Source organism: Perna viridis, chromosome 12 (genome assembly GCF_037379345.1).
Source record: "Perna viridis isolate PV_CMFRI_1.1 ecotype Kerala chromosome 12, ASM3737934v1, whole genome shotgun sequence".
NCBI classification, from domain to species: domain Eukaryota; kingdom Metazoa; phylum Mollusca; class Bivalvia; order Mytilida; family Mytilidae; genus Perna; species Perna viridis.
This window is the reverse complement of record NC_142456.1, coordinates 27987282-28009737: the sequence shown is the minus strand read 5'-3', so window position 1 is coordinate 28009737 and position 22456 is coordinate 27987282. Positions and strand designations below refer to the sequence as shown.

The window sequence follows — 22456 nt, the reverse complement described above, 5'->3', positions numbered from 1 at the left end:
ATACTCGAAGAAACATTTAAACAAAGTTTGGTTCGCATTGCATGATTCTGTAGTGTCAGAGGAGGAGATTTTTTAAAGTAAAAACATTAAAAATAGGGAAAAAAACCGCCAAATAGGGCAATTACTGTAACATGAGTAAACAGGTTTACACGATCGCACAACACTTTAACCCCAGCAGAATTTGCCTAAACCTAACGGTTTACGAGGTACATGCGAAAAACTACTGTTTTACCCTTGTATTCTATTTCCAGTAACGGCTATATTTTTCATTTTTTATGAGGCCCGGAAATTAATCAAAGTTCTTATAATTAAAAGAAGTCCTCAAAATTATTTACAGCACCCTATATTATTTCAGATTTGTACCTCCGCAATTTAATTTCAGGACCTCCGTGAATACTTATTCTATTTCATAAGCTCAAATATTTCTAGACCTCCAAAATTGATTTACGGGATCCTAAAATCGTGATGTGGAGGTTCAGAAATATTTGATGAGCTCTAGATACCCAATTATATAAGTCGAGAAATATTTGAGGATCCATCTCAATATTGAGGAGGTCCTGAAATGATTGAGGTCTCCATTAGTATTTAAGGACCTCCTTGAATTACAATAATGCTGTAAAACCTGAAATTAACCGAAAATCTGTCTTAACCAGACACTTCATGAAGTCCGTTACAAAAGTTAAATGTATGTTGAACCTGTGGTAACCGAACAAATAAGATTCAGTTTCAACAAAGTTTTCAGACAGGGTAACAAATTCAGCGCCTCAAAGAGTATGATTGAAAACATATCACCGATGCTTTTTGGATATAGGCCTTCCTTTCCCCCCGAATTATTAGATTTTATACGCGTAGATACGATGATTAACTTGATTGGATATATAGCCTAGCTACCCGAGTGATCTAGGGCGCTGGACTTTGTGCAGGCAGTATTGCCATAGATGTCACAGCGGTACGAGTTCAAGTCCTGCGGAGGGAACGACAAAAATAATGCTTGCTTTGCACGGCGAGGATCAACACAGTATATTAATACAAGGATACATACATATATATAATCAAGTCTTAACTACACCCAACTCTAGAATCGATGCGAGATTGCAAATTAGCGATGCAAATGCCCCTGATTGTTTTGGAATTAAATTTCAGAAAATATTAATTTGGGGACTTAAAAAAAATAACACCCTATGACGAGAACAAACTGCTTACCATGAAAAAATCTTTTCGAAAAGTCTAAATACATGTAACCTGTGCATTTATCAAGCTAATATAACCCTTTAAATTGGCGGGTTACACAGTCTTTATACATATGGTCTATAATTGACGGTTTACGGCATGAGATGCAATAATTGCGAAGTCCGAGTACACTATATACAACTTTATTTACATCTGGTGAAAATACATGTGTACAGTTCGGAAGTCAGGGACAGACTCCTCGATTCAACTAGGCAAAAACCTATTCAATATTTTTACAGAGGATCATAAAACACTTAAAACATTCCGAATTTTGAGGTATTACATCATTTAGCGATAATTGCTATATTGACAAATTTGCTTGGGGCGGTTTCTCAGCTCAATGACAAACATAAAGATGAACAGAGGATTAAAGAACAATTAGACGACCAAAGTCAATTACAAATTAATAAATGTCAATCAATTAATATAGATACTATAGATACGGAGAAAATCTTAAAACGATAAAATAAACAATGTCCAGCACTTAAAGTTCAATAAAATTCTGTTTCCAGTAAAACGTCCAAGGGGTAAGGGTCTCACTCTTGTATTCTTTGCCCCATAGGTTTTTATAGTATACCTTAAATTTTCATGAATTTTTAAAAGAAAAATAGACCAGGAGTTTCAATCTAACTCTTGACCATGTTTTTCAATTAAGGAAATGTCAAAAATAATTTTTAGGTCCAATTTAGAAAAAAGGCACGAACTTTGGTACACCGGGACAGGTCAAACTAAAAATAGACTTTTCTACTTTCACTTTTATTTTGAGTTCATAAAATAGACCCCTTTTCTGAAGCATTATTTTTCATGAAAATACTGTTTTTTCTCAAAAACAATTTTTTGGTGTCATAGATTGATATTTACCCTGTACTTATGATGAAAATGATAGTCATTTGCCAAGAAACAAAAACAGGAAATGGCAAAAAAGAAGCGCACTTTATTTTTTTAGCCGCCATGTTTTGAACGTACATCCACTCAGGAATATGTAATACAAGACTGATACCTAATGTACCAGTATCGCATTGCATATCCCTGAGCGGGTGTACGTCAAAACATGGATGCTATAAAAATATAGTGTATTTTCTTTTTGCCTGACTCTACAAACTGATGTTTTGTTAAAAGATATGAACAATGACTTATAAAATAGAGCAAACATCACACTGTAAGATGAAGAACTTTTTTAAAAGAAAATCTAACATAATATCATAAAAATGTTCCACTGAAAAGGTTGGTTTGGTGAGTGCAAAACGAAAGTGAAAGTAGGGAAAATGGCTATTTATAGTTCAAGACTACTTTTCTGTCCGATCTTCGTGGACTCACCCTATTTTCTTTGCGGGAAATTATTTTTTCGCATGTCCTTAGAAATGCTACATAAGTGAAAGTTTTATTGAATCAATTTGCATATTTTTTTAAAAATCCTAAAAATATGCACATCACTATAGACGTCTATGGGAAAATTAATACGATACTGAAACCTAAGGCTGTCCGTTTTCTCTTGGTTATACTAACACGAGTTGCCTCGCTTTTGTCGTAAATAGAAGTCAAAATCTCCATTCGTTCACATCTACATTATTTTCGTCAACCAGTGCAAAATTTATACTACCTCTATTTTTTTCATATGAGTAATCTACCCAATGCCAAGCAACGAATAATGAAACTTCTACAGAGTTCAAATTGTTTAAATTTAATAATTCTACTAAAATGCCATTTTTAACGATTTATTTTACTATCTATGGACATACACTAAAAATTATACCTTAAAGCAAGACGTTAAAGGCCCCAAAATAAATGATGTTGAGCTATTCATAAAGGACGAAAAATGGCCTGATCTATACAAATGAATATATAAAAAAAGACAACTACTACTACAGGTTTGTGGTTTCATGTACTTTTCTTAAGAGTGGGTTTTTTAAAAGTACATTTCACAAGGGGCAGAGTTATTACAATGGTTAGATTACACACACATACATCACTTGGTTAATGAAAGCTACATAGCCTGGTTGGCCGAGCGGTTCTTGTTCTTGGGCGTTGGACTTGGTGCAGGCAGCGTTGTCATTGATTTTGGAGCAGAGAAGGGGTTCGAATCCCGCTGATGGAGCGACCGAAATTTGCAAAGCAAAATTACAGCCTCGCATCGATTCAAGACCTTGGACTTATATTGTGAATATATTCAGTAATTAATGTAATTGACATTATTAAATAACCAAAAAACCTTTAAGTATAACTTTTGCAACAAAATAACTATGGTTATATGCATATGTATTTGTTTACTTGCATATGATGATTGGGGGTTTTAAGGTCTTGACTATCCTTACGAATCTCGCACGACCACCCCTTACACGGATTCTGTTAGTAAATGTCTTTTAGTAGTTGGAGATAGCGGAGCCCAGTCTTCGATACTCGACCGAAGAACTCAGAGTATGTCATACTGGCGGCTGGGCTTTTCTGTTGACGCTTTGGTCTACTCCCGGACCCCAAGTGGGTCCGAGAGCGTTTCCCCACTGTAACTGTTTGGGAGTACGTCAACGTGTAGAGTGTGTTTACTTGCATAAGACACGAGGAGGTTTTTACATAAGGTGTATACCTCTCACACAAATTGTATTATTGCTGATTTCGATTAATATATTTAATATAATTATTACCCACAAACCTTTTAGTTTCTACCCTGGTGACTTGCAGCATACTTGTTTATTTGCACAAGGCATGGGCAGGTTTATATAAATAGAGTAAAAATCATCCTTTCAGTAGCAGTCCGCCTAAGAACCATGCAGTGGGTGTTTCATCGATGTCAGATATTTTATCAAAATTGACTTTAAATCAGTTGGATATCTTGGAAAAACAATAAATGAAATGAAAAAATGAAAAATATTTTCACCGTTACCATAGCAAAGACCACTCCATAGTAACCACTAATTTAGGGCCTAATTATCACACAAAAACATCACATTTTGAATGTAATTTTATATATCTAATGGTGGAAATTTGTCAAACTATATATTTATATTAAAAAAGTGTGTCTTAAAGAAAACAATTTACAATAAAGTACAAAGCAATCTGATTGGTTTAGATCTGGTTACCATAGCAACCAAAATTCTTAATTTTTTACAGTTTGTATTATACGAAAATAGACTATGTTCAGACCCGTGTTGCCAGCACTAGAAAAGAGATATTATTCACATGTATGCTTGGATGTGTAGCAAGATCTCTCCACTGAAACATACCAAAAATAAAAATATGTAACCTATCTTGTTTTTTGCTCATCTAGACCCGAAATCACCACCCTTGAAGACTTTTCTTTTTAACGCTTTTCAAACTAACATTGTCCACCATATTTTTTTGTCTCTTGACCTAGACTTCTATAAAAAAAAACTAGGTCAAAAGATATAATATTTGGTATGATGGTATATCCTCTCAGGACAGGTTGTTGCGTACCAGAGTAGGTGACCTTTGACCTTTGACCTTGACCTTTAACCTCAAGCTAAAATCACATACAAATTTTGGCATAATACGATACATAACTTTAGCTGTGCCATTACTTCTGGTCTTTTTACTTTGATATCGGATCTTTGGCATTTAAGTATATCACATCAAGGCAAAGAGTGATGTTTTAGGTAGATGACCTTGACATCTGACCCCAAGGTCAAATAACATAAAAAATTGGCAAAATACCATACAAAACTTTGTCTTGGCCATAACGTTTTGTTTGTCTTTTTACCCAGATGTCTGATATTTAGTATGTAAGTAAACCACATTAAGGTAGAGTGTAATGTTCTAGGTAGGATGATCTTGAGCTTGACTTTTGACTCCTAGGTCAAATGTCATACAAAAGTTTGGCCAAATACCATACAAAATTTTGTCTTGGCCATATTTGTTTTTGTCTTTTTACTTAGACATCTGATATTTGGTATGGGGTTATATTTCATTAAGGCGAGGTGTCACGTACTAGAGTGGTTGACATTTGAATTTTACCTTTGACCTCATGGACAAATAGCATACCAAATTTTAACTTAGTGTTAATGAGAACGGATGTGGTATGACTGATACTAAATTTATTTAATTAATTTCTGTATATTTAGAGAATTAAATTAGACCCCAGAATAATATTTCTTGTTTTTGTTTATCTACTCCTGACATGATATCCCATTTCTTTTGATTTCTGTTAGAATCTTCGTTCTCTTGATTACTCTTATAAACATGAACATGTAGATTCTTTTTTTTTGTTTAAACATAATGTCACAATACTGTGACTTACTCAACATGGAATTTGGTGGCGGAAATTTAGATAAGAACAATAGGAAAATCAACATTTATAAATATATCATAGAAATATTATAAATGGGTAACTAGAGGCTCAAGAGAGCCTGAATCGCTCACCTGGTTTACCATTTGCTTATTAGAAAAACTTGACAATGAGACAGGCTAAGTTAATAATAACTGAATAGTAAAATGCAAGAAATGCTTTTACTAACATTTTACCTGAACCAGAATTTTGCTGAAGGCAAAAAGTTTTTTATTTATTTTTTTTTAAAACTGTCTTCCGACCCCTATGTTCCGTTTTTGTCAATGAAGCCATGACACTGGCTGAAATTGACTTAGGAATCACATGAAAATCTTGCTAAATATCATAAATTGCGGTAGCAGTCACATTCACTCGCGATCAATACCATTGTGAATGGAAAAGAGTGAAACATGAAAAGCAAAGGAGTAAAAATAACCATGAAATTAATAGTTAATCAAACAGGATGAAAGGGAAATTTTGCATCTTCCATTTTGTTTAAAAATCCGTGTGATATTTACGCACTATTTAGTGACTTGTTTCTTCGGACTGTTGATCACGTGATGAAAGAGTAATCAAGGGAACAAAGGCTATAGCGGCAATCAAAAGAATGCGACCCAGGGACAAAGACCAGACACACACAACAAAGAACACAAAGCAACCAAAACCATACATACAAAATAACAAAAGCAAATGAGCAACTCTGACTCCACTAAAAAACTGGGAGCATGGACCAGATGCACCGGTAGGTTTAGCGTCCTCTGCTTTTCCAAAAACACCCACCGAGTTGCTCATAAAAAGTCAAGCCCGGGGTAGACGAACGAGGAAAGGAAAACTATGACCCGTTGAATAAATCAGTTTTCATGATGCCGACAGATACACCATAATGATCCACGAGTTCATGATGACGACCATAGAACTTTTACAATTAACAACACATGTTGTAACGTACTTGTTTTTGTCTAAGTTTAGAATAGATAGTAAAAATTGTATTTACCAAAAGTTTTCAGTTTCTGTTTATTTAGAATATTCTGACAGCATTGCATTTAACAGGGATGGAACTTGCTAGTTATCTGATTTAGCCAATAAACAAATATATGGGGTCCATTAGTACTGAAAGATACAAGTTGTTTGAATGACATGGAAATACAGATTGTTTCTATCACAGTCTTGAATACCCTTTTTGCGTCTCTCAGGACTGCTCAATTTTATGACTGTTAGAAGAACCTTGGCTTTAGGTGAACTACTACACTGTATGTTCATGCTTTGGCCTGATTGTATGGTCATAATTCATTTTGAAAGTAATAAGACAGCAAAAATGGCAAATTTACATGCTTTGACACGGGAACACAGGATTCAACAGTGGTTTAACTAAAGAGGCTTTGTCCATGTATGACTAAGGGAGAACTCGGAGCTGTATAAATATTTGCTTCAATTCTATGATAAGTAAAAGCAAAAGCTATGTAGTGAAGTGATACAAAAAAGCAAAAAAATAAATAAAAAAAAAAAAACATGGAAGAGTGAATTAACATATTAACACGTATATTTTTAAATGTGTATCGTCAAAACTGTTTGTGTGAAAGGTAAGAAAAGGTTGTGAGTCATTTTCCCCCATTCGACTTGTCAACTCAAGAAGCCATGGCTGCTCAGCTAATAAACGGTGTTTGAAAAAAAAATTCTTCTAAAAGAAAGAATGGCAAAAATATTACTTTCCCTAGTTTAAAATATTACTAACCTTTTTTATGATTAAAAATGTGATTGTGCAGTAAAAAACAGAGCAAACTATGAAGGCTTCATTGACTCAGTACTTCAGTACTTTGATTAGTATAGGCAGCCACATATATTCATGGATTACAATTCACATGTAATTTCGACCACAAATACACTAAAGAACTAATATGCTTTATTTCCATCAAATGATCTTAAATGGTTTTAGAGAAGAAGATTTTCAAAGTTGTACATGTACATGTGAAAAAAAAAAAAGAAATTTTTCAGGAACCATAACTCCTACATTAGTATACGAATTGTTTCGAAAATTTCGGAATTGGTCTGTCTTATGATGATGAACAATATAACCCCTACAAAAACTTTGCTACTAAAGGCAAACAGTTATTTGCAGAACCTGTCCTCTGACACCTGTGTTCTATTTTTGGTAACGGCGGCCATGTTTTTTCACAGTTTAAAAATAGTACACAATTCAAATGCCTATCACCCCATGACGAATCACAATTATTACATTGTCTATTCATAATTTATCTTACTTTAAACATACTCATGTTCACAATTTCATATTTTTATGTCAAATACGGCATTGTTATTGAATCATTTATTGTGTGTATATATATGCATCCTTGCATCAACCTTGCACACTCTACACGTTGACATACTCCCAAATAGAGAAACGCTCTCGGACCATCGTGGGGTCAGGGAGTAGGTCAGAGCATCAACAAAGTTAGTAGGACATACTCTGAGTTCTTCGGTCAGATATCCCGAAGGCTGGGCTCCGCTACCTCCAACTACTAACGGACATCTACTAAAATATCCCTGTAAGAGGATCGTCGTGTGAGATCCGTAAGAATTAATATTCAAGACCGTAAAAACCCTCAATCTTAGCCTAGTCGTATATGCTATTTGTCTACATGTAATGCATTTAGAAAGCAGGATGGTAAAGTTCCCTCCTCCCATCAGACTCCTTCTAATTATCAGGAAGTTTCACTTGGTTAATGAAAGCTATTTTGTTATATAGCCTAATTGGTCGAGTGGGCTAGTGATTAGGCGATGTTGCCATAGACCGATGTCAGAGCAGAGCAGGGATTTGTATCCCGCCGAGGAAGCGACCAAAATTTGCATCGCAAAGTAGCCTCGCATCGATTTAAATGTTCATAAGACGAAAATTCTAAAAAAATCAAAGACGAAAGTCTTTAAATTCGCTTATCGTCAAATACTAGTATTCAATGATTTTGGCTTACTGTCAACATCCGAAATCGTACAAATGCGATATGCTTTAAAATCGGGTGACTTCCGCTAAATCTTGGTTCCCTTGATATTATTGCGTTCTCTTTCGTAATCGTTTTCAATCCCCTGATTAAGCAGCTGGAAATGATTATTCATAAATATCGGGGCGTGCTAATGTATTTTGTAACGAGCCTCAGTGCCTGAATCGGAAATTGTAATTTTCAAAGCTAACCGATCTTTTCATGTAGACTACCCGTTCTCGTACAAGCAAGAAACACATGTAGAACACACGTGTATGATATTTAAGAGGTACATTTTTATCTCGTATGAAGCTATAACTATGACGCTATGGCGATAAACACGGCGAGGATCTGCCGCATTACGTGGCGTATAACTACATATTTATGTAAAGTGTATGCGAATGTTAAGTAATGAAATTACGAATGCAAGAAGTCGCTAACCTAAAAACAAAACAAAAACAAAAAACAAAAAAAAACAAACAAGCAAAAAAAAAACAACACCAAATAATTCAATTAAAAGGTCCTCTTTAGTTACATGTGAAAAAAACAGATGATTTTGGTGGGTGACTTGCAGAATAGTTTTCAAGCCGTTGATAACATCTTTATGAGAGCGATGACACAAAATTAAAAAAATTATCTTCAGTTCTAATTTCTAATAATTTACTTTGAGTTAAATACTGTTATCTGATTGGTTAAAATAATTTTGTAATATCTCAATGGGTAAAAAAATATTGACACGGCCCTACTTAGTTAAATTCAGAGTTACTTTTCTCATGTTTAAAGATAAAAATATGTTTTAAAATTAATTTATAAGAATCGGCTATGATAAAAATTTTGTCTATCGAAAAATATAAATTTTCCACGTGCATATTTTGTTTATTGCACTTCACGCAATAAACAATATGCACATGGAAAATTTATGTTATTTTTCGATAGACAAACTTTTTATTATTGCCAATTCGTAATATAACAAACGAGTTCTGACTATATGTCAAATATTCCATGTCAAATCAATTTCACAGTTCAGTGACTTCATTAAAGACCTGCCACAATAGATACTTCTGTGTTAACTGTAGAATAGTCGTACTGCATGCTCAATAGAAACATCCGCGAGAAAAAGTCTTATGTTCTACTTAAGCCATACCTTGCGAAAGTGTATACTGAGCACATGGACTTACCACAAAAGGTTCTATTGTCATATATTTAAGACTTTCTATCTAACTATTCATCTTGATCATTAAAGCAAATATTTTGGTATTGACAGTCGTGCGATATCACTTGTATAGACCTTTTTGTGGTAAGTTAGTGAGCATGCTCAATATACACTTCCGCGAGGTAGGGCCTGGGTAGAACATAAGAATTTTCCTCGCGGAAGTGTTTATGGAGCATGCTCTACGCATGCTCACCGACTACCCCATCGTCAGCACAAAAGGGTCTTACTATTCCTACGCCAAACGTGCAGTATCACAAATACGGTTGTGTCAGAAAATATGAAATGTATAGCTACAATTTATATGGTACACCACGTCGCCAAATTTGTGTTGATCCCAAGTACTTCTGTCGATGTCTGGTAGAAAATTGTGAACTTGTTGCCGCTAGCCACAATAAATAAATGTTTGATTTTTTTCGTAATGCACATGTTTCATATTTGACATGTATTTGCTTGACCTTTATTCTTCATATTTAAAATAAACAACATGAGTTTAATATCTGAGAAAAAGACTCACAACGCGCGATGAAACTATTTCTTTTTTCGACTATAAAAAATGCAAAGAGAAGCAAGAAGTTTTGCAATAAGTTGATTTTTCTCTCCATGATTTGTATATTTTCTTTTAATGTGAGATCAAACCGTTTCTAACTAAATGAACTCGAGAAGATGCTGGGTATGCGCATTGTTCTTATTCCTGCACGGTCTAGTGTGTATAAATCTCTCAAAGTACTGCAGTGCTGTGGGAACACATTTTTGGGATTATTTTATTTACGTAACATTTAAGAGAAAGACCAGTCTCTGATTTCAAAACTTGAAATAGGGGCGTCGTAAATCTAATAAAGATTAAAATAGTAATTATTTTTATCATGGCGTTTGTGTTTTATAAACTATATTTATTTATTCACAACGATTATGAATACAACACACAAATGCACCCACGATACTAGTATTTATAAGTATGATAGGTGACGATGTTATCATAATAACAATCGGAAAAGTGGTCGAATATAAAATACAATATAATTTATTTCGGCATTATTAAGCTTTCAACAATGTGACTTTTACGTAATACCTAACTATAAACAAGCAGTTTAATAAAATCATGTTAGGTTGACATAAATGTCCTAACACGTTGCAGTTCTCTTATCTACACACAAGAAATGATCGGCAGTATCACAGTTAATAAAAATTAATTTAAGGAATGCTCACTACATCTAATTATATATTTTTTTTTAATTCCTGCATTCCTAGAAATTAAGAAATATCTATGTAATTCGATACATTGTTCATCACTCATTAATTACATTTTAATCAAGATTCGATGTAGATGCCTTGACGACGTCTTTTTCCCTTTATATTTAAACTTTAAAGGCGCCAACCCCGGGCACCAACCAAAATAATGAATATCACAGCTTAAAATCCAAATAATGATTGAATAAGCTTCATAAATGGATTCATTCTTCCACCTCCTGGAGCCATACCGCTACCTCTACGTGAACCACCACGTCCTTCACTCCATGAGGCACTTCCTTCGGCAGGTGGCTTTGTTGGGCTTTCTCCGCCAGCACCTCCACTTCCACCAGAAGAAAATCTGTCGAATCCTCCTGCATTTCCGCCAAAACTATTTCCGCTGAAGCCCCGACTACCACCAGAACCTCCTCTGCCCATCCACGAGGCGGTTGTTGGGTATCCCCATGGATCGTTGCCAGTAGCAGCAAACAAGGGAGCCCCTCCTTCACCAACTCCAGCTCCCTCTTTAGAAAAACACAAAACGAAAAAAAAGTAAAAAAAGTTTTCATTTTTAAGATTTTATAACAATAAGATTGTACGCTTAAAGTCATTTCTTGGAAGAATTAGTTCAGCTATTGTTACAATACTGAAAATCAATAAGTCTGTGAAAATTAATTTAATTTCATTTCTATATTAAATCCAAATGAAAATTGAAATTATTTCTGGAAAAAAACCCAACGTGTATAAATTATGCATATACCTCAAAGCAATCATACAATGCAAACATCCCTTTCCCTGCGTATGTATACGTAACATGAAATATATACTCATGCACAGTTCATGGTTGCAAATTTTTGATAATACGAGATATAAAGGAGACTTTTGAATCATTACATACGCAGATTGACAAGTATCGTTATCGTCAAAGGAATTTTAATCAAAATGCAATATAAAATAATACATTCAAAATGTTAATTCCGCACTAGCTCAAAATTATTTCATATTTTTACTACACATTCAAAATTTTAATTCCGCACTAGTGTTTCAAACATGCGCCAGAAATGGCTAAATTGCACAGAGAATGAAAATACGCACTCAAAATACAAAATAAGAAACTCAAAAGTCGGAATTACACACTAGAACGGCTTGTCATATATATACTAGATTAGAATTTTAGATATTTCGAGAAAGTCTATGCAAAGCACCAATATTTTTTTCCAGACAACATAACAAATGAAATAGTATGAACAAAAAAAAAAAAAAAAAAGAAAAAGAAATGATTTTCAGTCATTGAGGTATATCTAGCATGTATCTATTGGTATGACACTTGATAGGATGACCGAAGACCAAATCGTTTACATAGTTCTATGCGAGTTAAATTAGAAGGTCCACGCGTTATAGCAACTTTCACGTTTTCCTTTGATCTTTATACAGAGTGATAAATTTCCTTTCTGAGGTGCAATTATAATGTAAAACGCATGTACATTTGCTAAAGCGAAAATTTCCACAATAATATGCCAAATTGCAATATTAAGATTGTAATTAGTTACCCTGTCTCAGACGACTCGGTTGTACTGGCTCAAGCAAACAAATCAATAAAGTCGAAAAACTCTTAAAAATGCACTAGTGAAACTGTCTTTATAGTAAGCGGAGGTTTATCTACATGTATGTTCAATCTTGCTACGAGCATAGGTACTTGGGTACAAGACCGAGTTTATAGACTAATATTTACTATCAATAACCGCAGTGGATAATGAATATGCAGTGGATAGTCAAGAATCTGAAGAAACTTCTTAAAAATCTTATTTTAAAAAAAATGGGAAGGGCCGAGAAAACTAGGTCCTGTCCAAAAATACCTATGGCTGCCATAGAAGATTCGATACACCCACACTGGGTAAATAGTTCTGTACGATTTTGCTTTGTGTTGACTACTCGTGATTGGATAAAACCGTTCATCCAAATAACCCGAAGCAGCAATATGCAAATTAAGAAAAATCCATCCGCCATTGGTGAAAATATTTGAATGAAATAGGCAAATGACCATAAAAGATAAATCCATCCACCAATGATAACAATAGTTGCAGAATGACGTTGAGACTGATATATCAATGAAACGACGCACGTTTTAAACAATTAGACCTGAACAGTTCAATTACGGAACCACCCAGTGTGTCATCCTCTCAAAACCACCTTTATTTTGAATGATACCAGTGTGTACATTTGACCAGGAAGCCTAGACAAATACTGTGAAAGTACTTTTATTCGTGTGTACCAATTTTTGGCGATTCAGGGGAAATCGTGAGTTCTTAGATTCTTGAATTCATGGTTTTGACTACATCATCATACAAATGAAGTTAATTTCCTTTTCGACGGGAAATAATTTTCGTGGTTTAATGAACTAACGAAAACCACCAACAATGAAACTTTCACAGTATAGATTTTACCTAGTAACCACTGAATTATTTTCAAAATAAAATCGAAGAAATATAGTTCGATACAATGATTAATGTATTTCCCCATAATGTACATAAGCAAAGGCGTACAAAAATGTTATAAGCTCCGGTAACCGTTCATGATTATTTAGATGGTCAGTTGATCTGTTGGAGGGATTCAGCTTCCGCCTCACCCTCCAACAGATCAACTGTCTAAATTATCATAGATGGTCACCTGGAAGCTTATACCTTATAATGTCTTAGCGCTTGGATATAAATCTCAATAGGATATTTAGTGTGTTGAGCTGTGCATCACAGCGTGCCAGTTACATGACTATATTACCGTATTCGTATTCTGAAATAGGACCAACAACTTTGATATCGAATTATAATGCATTAAATTAAGTCCTTTTTGAGATGTGATTTAGGGAAGAGAAGCATTCAGAAAAGCAAACATGGATATAAACAAAGAGTAATACATGTATATAAAAAAATATCAAATTTATCATTTGCGCCATTAGTTAAGCTTTAATATGATATATTCGTATAGAAATTGCATTACGTTAAACTTCAATTTACTTCCTCTTTGTACTTATTTATCTTGTTTCATACCGTAATAAAAAAAACTTGAAATAAAACATGTATGGGAGAAGCGCAATACAAAAACTTTATTTATCAAGTTCTTTATAAAAAAAATACAAAATTGTCGAAAGGAAAAAAAAGAGGTAATATGGAGACTTGAATAACTGACCTATATCCTTAATGATTTAAATCTTCAAGATTTCCCAAATTGAAAAAAAAAATCATGAAATAAAGACCTGGGAAAAAAAACTGTTATAATTGTCATCGGAACTATTTTTAAGATGGAAGAGTTTGAAACTTCGATCTGAAAAATACAAATGGTACCAAAGTAAATGAAATGTAAACAAAGGGAAAGTCCATATGACAGAAGGCAAGGTTAAGACTGCAATGGAAACCGTGAAAGGGAGTAGTCAAATCTTTTTTGGCATTGTAAAACTAACAAGTTTTGGTGATTTGTTTACTCGTATTATAAACCCCCGATTCCATAAGCAATGCTAATTCTGACAAAAGATTTCGTGGGAACATGAACTCCCAAATCGACTCGATCATTTACAAGATTCTGATAGCATGGTCGTAAATTTTATAGTAAATTGACACAAACTGCTACAATTGCAGCGCGATTAAATATTATGATAAATGATCAAAATGTCATCTCCCTTAGTCTCATAATAGAAAGATAAGTATAAACATGCAAAATACCTCCAGGTCCTTCAATTTCTGCAAATAACAGACGGTGTAATTAATCTAGACTCTCTTGGTTATATGCACATGCAACATGTTATTAAAAGCGCTTCTAAAAGCAGTCCAGAAATATGCAAGTAGAATTTTATATCAAACAGACTTTACGCAACACCCAATTCTCTTAAATTCAAACACCGTGTATATTTCTGGACATGTTATCAACTTCTAATTTAGGATCTTAGACATTAGAGGGATAAGTTGGCCGAAATATGAAAAGAATACATTGTACAGGCATTCCGTCAATAGTTATTGTCTAATAGAGCTTAATATTACTCATAATTATAATCAATTAAAAGGTTGCGAGACGTGTTAAAGATTATTTGGCCACTATAATGTGGGAATGTCAATATTAAGTTCACAATTAATTTGCTACTCGAAAGCATATTTTATGTGTTATCTACCTTGAACCTGAGCTTGTGTCATGATGGGTCCCATAATATCAGTCCAGTAAGTTGTTCTGTTCGTGACTACCGTAGCTCTGCAGTATTGAATTATATGATTGAACAATTAATGTACTCAGAGTTATACCTTTTAAACATGCGATATTCATAACACGAATTGGGCGCTCTTATGGATGTATCATCAATTGACTTAGAAGGGTAGAATGCTTAATAGTAAGACGTACCCAAAAAAAATCTACAGTAAAATACTATGCCCTACATGCATGTAGTTTTTTTACGAAAACATTATCTAAATGAACAAGTAACAAATTATTCATAACATCAAAAATTATCCAAAATTGAGCCATACATACACAAATCTGATCATATCTGCAGGCGTGAAGGTGGGACCATACCACAGTAGTGTGACAGAATCCTTCCATCTGTCGTTTGAATGTGTTGCTGCATCATTTCTGGCTGAACACCAAACAGTTCTTCCTTTAAATGGATCTTCAACATAAAATACACCACTTGGCCAATCTTTTGATCCTTCTTCTGCTGCTATTATGAAAAATCCCTTAAAAGGTGCACCACTAATTGTAACTGAAATGGAAACGATTTTGAAAAATATAAATGTTTGAATTTTACAATACTTCATTTTTACTCATGCACGTCTAGATGTAGTCAGTATTCCAGGTTATTACTAAATTTATAACAAATATGTAAGGTAGACTGTACAGGGCATCCTTGTAGTACTACAGTAGTCAGTCTGATGGAATGAAGTGGCCATGATCAAATATATATATAGTGTTTCAGACATGTTTCTACATGTATGTATGTGAATTAATATTTTGGTAATATTCTGTATAATTCTTGTCATTTCACGAAAACATCTAAAATCAAGGGCAAAACTATGCTTTTGCTAAAGTATACCAGGAACAACCGATATTCCCTTGTTCGTATTATTCCCTAGAATTTTAGCATATTTTTGTACCAAACTGTTGAAGCAAGTGACAAACGATACTGCACAAACAAACAACAAGATTCTGACGTAAATAAATAACATATACGAAAACTAAGATATTTTCAGTATGACCTCTAGCTATAGTAAAACAACATTCCAAAAGCGAGTTATATTTGTTTTGGGGAATAACAGACAAGTTAAAATGATCGACTTTCTTTAAAGTGTAAAAACGAATATTTATTAAGGAAATTGAACTGTTATTTTGTAAAATGTTTTGGAAGATTATTAGTATGAACCCTCTTACCTATTATATGAAATATTATTCCCAAGTCTAAGGAAACTATTAAGTAACAGTGTACTTTACATAAAATGACAAAGTTGTTTCGCTCTGTTTAGCATCAATGTAATTCAACTCATTTATTTGGAATGAAAATAATGTATATGTGCCACCTCTCGGTGCACTTCCATCAAACGAAGTACAAATGTATAAAGAACCGGTCTTTGTTAAATTTGTTTTAGCTTTACGAGAGGCTGTTATTTGTGGTGAGATGCATAAATATTTCAAATAAATGAGTTCAGTTATATTTTTTTTATAATTTTTATTGACATTGTAATGTAGCCCAGTCTGGCTCTGATAAAAGGTCGAAAAGAGACCTAATATGGTGAAATGCAAGAACTCGAAAGATAATTTGTCCATTCATCGGTGAATTCAACTCGCAATACCACCAACGTTGCCGAAATACAAAAGGAGGTCTGGAGAGGGTGTTCCGATGATCAGAAAAACCCCATGTTTTCGTTTTGATATTGTGCATTGTTTGGACCAAAATTGTCCAATAGATGCACGGAACACCCCTTTTTCCAAAATTTCTGGTACGTGCCTGCAATATATGATACTAATAATTAAAGCAGTGTTGGCTGATTTGACTACATCAATTTTTTAATAAAAAAATTATTTCTGAAGCTTATCAAATATTTGAAATCTAAGAACTACGATTTGACTTAGGAAATAGAAACGGTTCTTTTTCTTCTTCTTAATGTCTAACATGAAGATATATATCGGAAAGAAGGGGGCTAAGACCAATCCTGTTCATATGGTTCAACGTAAATCTCGTATAAAAAATGTTATATGTTATGGTAATATTGATTGAGGGGGCTTTATTTCAGGTCTCGCACGACGGACAAGACAACATTTTATATCATACTCGTATTTAATTGGCAGGCAAATTTGTATATTACTTTACAAAACATAAATAAATCAGACACAACAGGTTTAAGTGACAGATCTGGACACTACGAGAATGTTTTTGGACAGGGATTGAGTAGCCATTGAGGTCGCTGGATTATTTTGTTTTAAAATTTACTGGTTAATGTTAAAAAAAAAAAAAAAAACAACAAAAAACAACAACAACAAAAAAAGGATAGTAGCTACGATTTGGCAGCTAAGGGGTAAATGCTCTAGGCACTAAATGGAAAACATAACATCATTTCTAATGATAAACATATAAATGAAATTCGAAAAAATGGTGGTCTATCTAAGTACAATAAGCATTAAATGTGGTCTTATATACTCGACCCTTCTATTCTTAATTAATATCAGCACATTGGGTTGAGTAGACCAATGTTTTTTGGCAAATAGACATACATTTTTTTCTGAAAATAATTAGTCATTGTACAATACATCACGTACCTAAAGCCAAAACAGATAGGTTATGCTGTCTTGTCTTGTCTAACCCGGGTCGTGTAGCACTTATTTTATCTCTTATGTCGCATTCGCGTGTTAATAACATTTGTCAGTGAAGATTATCTAACACGTTTTTTTCTTGGGTAAAAATATTGAAACAAGGATACTACAGATGAAATATGCTTAAATATTTTATTTTGAAATTTCCGATCCAGATATTTATAAAGGAGACCAAGCTACCACATATATTGGCCAAATTTAAACGAAAAAAAAATGACCAAGTTTTGTTTTGACACATTCGCGGACATAGGGTTATAAACAGATGTAAGTCAAGTAATTAGAAAAAATCTATAATACCTAATATCAGAGAAAGCAGTAGAGCAATCAGTTAAGTGAAAATAATTCATTTGTCTTGTTTAAGTAGTAAATATTTTACTATAAATAACATCCACGTCATTACACTAGTCAAACATAATCATAAAAATGAATTGCTTATCAAGAAAAAAAGTAACTTCTGTCAGATATAATAATGGCATATGTACTTGTTTTAATCAATTAAAGCAAGGGTTAAATAATGTGTTTCTATATTGTAAATACATATACTAAATGATAGTCTTTTTTTTTAATTCGAATTAAGAACTTTAAAATTTCACTGTCATTACATAATTCGAAGTGGTCGAATACAAAAACTTATTCAGCTAGTTTGTGAAAACATAGGCGGTTGTGTGTATAAGAAGTTGAAGGGATTTTTTTCGACCATGATTCACCTACTGTCCAATTCTTACAGAAAATAGTATTAAATGGGTGAATTTTGTTATCTTCTATTATAAAACCCCAAAAATGTAGTAACAAGACTTTATTGACTTTATAGACTATTTAAACAAAGAACGTTGAAAGCACATCCTTGTTGTAAACCTACATTGTTAAACAAATGGATTGCTTGTTTAGCGTTACATATGGTGGTCCGTTATTTTATACGTCAAGGAAATAACACACAATAGGGCAATAAACCCAAGAATTCTCATCAATAACTAATAACCAGTATAAAGGGGAAAAAAATCTGTTAACATGTTTAATAATAGGGTAAATGTGGTCTAAAGTGTCAGGTATATAAAATCTACATGTATATACCAAACGAATTGTTTGACAAAAAAAATAACTACAGCGAACTCATAAATGTGTATTGCAGATTATGGTTCCTAGACTTCATCATGATATTGCTGTCGATGTCAAATTACAGAAACAAGAATATAAAGCCAAGCACCCTGGGGACTATTTACCCATTCCGTATGAGTGCATGAGCAAATATTTTTGTCCATTATTATTTTTTAATTTTCAGGAGATTCAGCATTAAGAGATTTCAAAACGCCTGAACAACCCGTTTTTGTTTCGAGAAAAGAGATATTACCCAAAAGAACTAAAGAATAAGAGGACAACGGTGTGAGGAATAAAATCCAGTCAAGTAAATCTTTTCATTGTCTGCCAATAACTTATGTGAACGTTTGGTCTACATTCAATGTCATTCTCTTTTTACAGCAAGTCGTGCTCTCACTCCATGTGTAGCCATTCTCATGCCTAGTTGGCGCCAGTTCCTTTCAAACAGCGATATACCCTCACTGTGCACGCGTCTTATTTGAGGTATCGTCTAATTTGATAGTGCATGGTGGGTGAAAAAAAATTAAAAACATGACCGGCTTTGGCCGCGTTGGCAGTGCAGATCACGTTAGAGATAAAAAAATAAACAAATAATAATAATAAAAAAACAAAAACAAAAACCATACAAAATAAAACGTTATTCCGTGATATAATCAAAACAAACACAGAAACATCGACAGAAGAGAAAAGGTTCGTTCGGACACTTTACGAGGGGACTTTTCTAAAAAAAAAAAATATGGGAGACATTTTAAAACGAAAAACAAGATTAATAAATTAACGGAAACAACGTTTTTTTTTTATATTACATAAGAGTAAATAAATTAATTGTGTAAACATGTTTAGTCAATTTTTACAACATTGAAAGTAGTAAAGACATGACCTTCTCCTCTATTGTCTTATCTACGCACATATATATAATGCGCTATACATTATGTAAGTCTTGCAAAGATAAAAATTATTGTTGATTTGATGCTGGGCAATTAAGAAAATATTTCTCATAGATTATATATCACAATCTGTAGAATTGGGAAGATTATGTACTCTCCCAAAATGTCTTTGAATCGGCAAGTTTTCGTTTTGTAGAATTTAAGTTACCAATAAAAATGGGCATTAAAAGATTGACACGAAGCATATGCACTCTTTGAATGTGAGCATTTCATAATTCATTTCTCATTACCTTAACTTTTTTTTAAATCGAAGAACATTATTTATGTGAGCTGGTCGTTTGCCATTTATTTCCAAACATAGACTCCCAATTTAATACTGCTGCTTCTATTGTGAACACGTAAGGATTTCATTCTAGAAAAAAACATTATTACATACCTCTAATGGGACTATTAGTTCTAAAAGTTGTGTTATCTACTGTTATCCTGTATGGGGATGGCCCTGGTTGCTTTAAGCACGGCAGTCCTGTGTGTGGATGCGTGTGTCTTGGTGTCATATAAAAACACGCTCTTTCTGGAGCACCATCGGGATATCCAAATATCACATGTATAAAACTTAAAATCAAAATTCCGATTTCGTACATGCTTCCTCAGTACCTATTTCTATAATAATGCGAGTACAAGAGGATGGCTTAAGTCGTGATGATATTTGCTCCAGGGCAAACACCTTGAATAGAAAATATGACAGGAGAATTATTGACACAAAGTATATCTGCACGGTCCAATGATAAAATAATAAATGACCGATTTTGACCTTAGTGTTGCGCCTGACCTTAGCCGGCGTATGTGGAAATGACGATATTTTGTGACAAAAAAGAACAATTGATTGACAAATGGCGTTGACAGAAGACATGAAACAATACACGTTATGACTTTTTATGATTTTTGCAATAAAACTCAGTTGTTTTGTGTATATCAAGTGATGATATGGTAATTTGTTCTTCCTTTCTGAGTCTCAATGTTTCAATTCCATTTCGTTTTACTATTATCATGTTATCTTCATTTTAAGTCATTTATAGATCAGAGTTGCAACTGTATTCTGCTTCGTCCATTTACATAATCTATCGTTCACTACACACAGAAAAAAAGACACGTAGTCTACATAAAGGTTTCCTGTATCAGAATTATGTTTAAGAAGTATTACCGACTTTGATGTGACTTACCATTTTTTTCAGAATTGTCTCGGTCTTTTTTTTAATTTCACTATAATAAAAACAAGAAGACAATTAAAAAAATAATAATACGTGCGTTTGACAAGGATATCCTTAACCCAGTCTTTTGTATGGGGAATATAGCCAATAACATAAAGGTGTCAAATATCTTGGTTCATTTGATTACTCTTTCTGTTAGATTGATACTTCTGTGTTCTCAATTTTGTAATTAATTTTTTTTCTATTCTTAAAAACGAACTCAATAAGCATAAATGTTAATCACAAAATTACCGAACTCGAGACAATAGTCGTTCGTATCAATCTATGACATGTAATCCATGTGCATTTCCTGCTTACTTTCTTGTTCTCTTCATCTTATATTTAAAATTAGATACAAAAAGTGCGGAATCAAACCTGATGAGAGAGCTTATTGCATGAATGGACAATTTGGGAATTATTTTTAAAATATGTCCCAAGCCATTTTCTATTCATCACATGTCTTGTCTTGTCTGATAACCGTCTCATTTCTCAGCTGCACCTTCCGCAGTAACAATGTCTAAGACTGATACATCAGTTGACAACTTTATTATATAACTATCATATTAACTGGGACTATTTTGGCCATTTGCTTAATTTTTATAGGCTGTATTCCGTCCAAACGTTACAAGTGATATTTAATGGTGCATTCAACATGTAACATCATACATTTATATTATACAATGTATGTGAATAGTTCATGCCGTAATATGTAACCCATTATACCATATTCAATTAGACGGTATAATTGTACATGTGTAAACCTAATGTAATTGTGTAGTTTACTAGTAAAAATCTGAATGACATATATATTTATCATACTATTTTTGGTAATAATAAACGGCAACTACCTAACGATGCTACGTAATGATTGCAATAAAATAAATCAAACATCATGTAATTTATTGCACCGTTCATACTTTCGCCGGGAACTGCTTCACTTTGTTGCATAAAATATCTATAAAATAGGAAAAGTAAAAGAGGCACACGTATTACAGGTCAAAGTTGGCAACCCTTACAAATATTGGTAATGCTATTTTAGTCCAGGAGCCATATAATACAAACGGGATTTAGCCATCTTAATTTCAGACAGAAGGTGTGCATGTCAAAAACCCACGAAATTTACCTTTATTTGTTGAACACTTGACAATTAAGGTCTAAGTAAGAGTATCAACAAACATAGAAAGTGTTCATCACATCGTACGAACTTCACAATCATCTAATTGTTTATTATTATAAGATCTTAAATTTTCGAAACTCATTCTTTAAATCAATGAACACACATATACCAACAAATTCATGATTTAATTCAGAATTTGAAATCTTTAAGATGAATAATTAATATCATCCATTTTATTTGATAAAAACTACATGTATTATCATTTTCTTTTTCTAATCTAATTTTATCAAAAACAATAAACACTTATACCTTGTCAACATCATAGTTCAGTTCGAATATTAAAAAAAAAAAA

General features: G+C 33.3%; 1 protein-coding gene across 3 annotated transcripts; it reads right to left on the bottom strand.

The window, feature by feature from the left end:
• Positions 1-10696: 10696 nt before the first annotated feature.
• On the bottom strand, positions 10697-20520 carry LOC148601895 (putative defense protein 3). Of its 3 annotated transcripts, XM_088556083.1 has the most exons (6): positions 20177-20520; positions 15428-15656; positions 15075-15151; positions 14632-14649; positions 13694-13705; positions 10697-11442 (listed from the first exon to the last, which is right to left on the bottom strand). In XM_088556083.1, exons 1-6 carry the CDS (start codon positions 20379-20381, stop codon positions 11102-11104), a joined length of 882 nt encoding a protein of 293 aa, XP_088412209.1. In that variant the 5' UTR covers positions 20382-20520; the 3' UTR covers positions 10697-11101. The 3 variants fall into 3 exon arrangements, with proteins under 3 accessions (XP_088412209.1, XP_088412210.1, XP_088412213.1); XM_088556084.1 differs by lacking the exon at positions 13694-13705; XM_088556087.1 differs by lacking the exons at positions 13694-13705; positions 14632-14649 and having other exon boundaries at positions 20177-20519.
• Positions 20521-22456: the final 1936 nt, after the last annotated feature.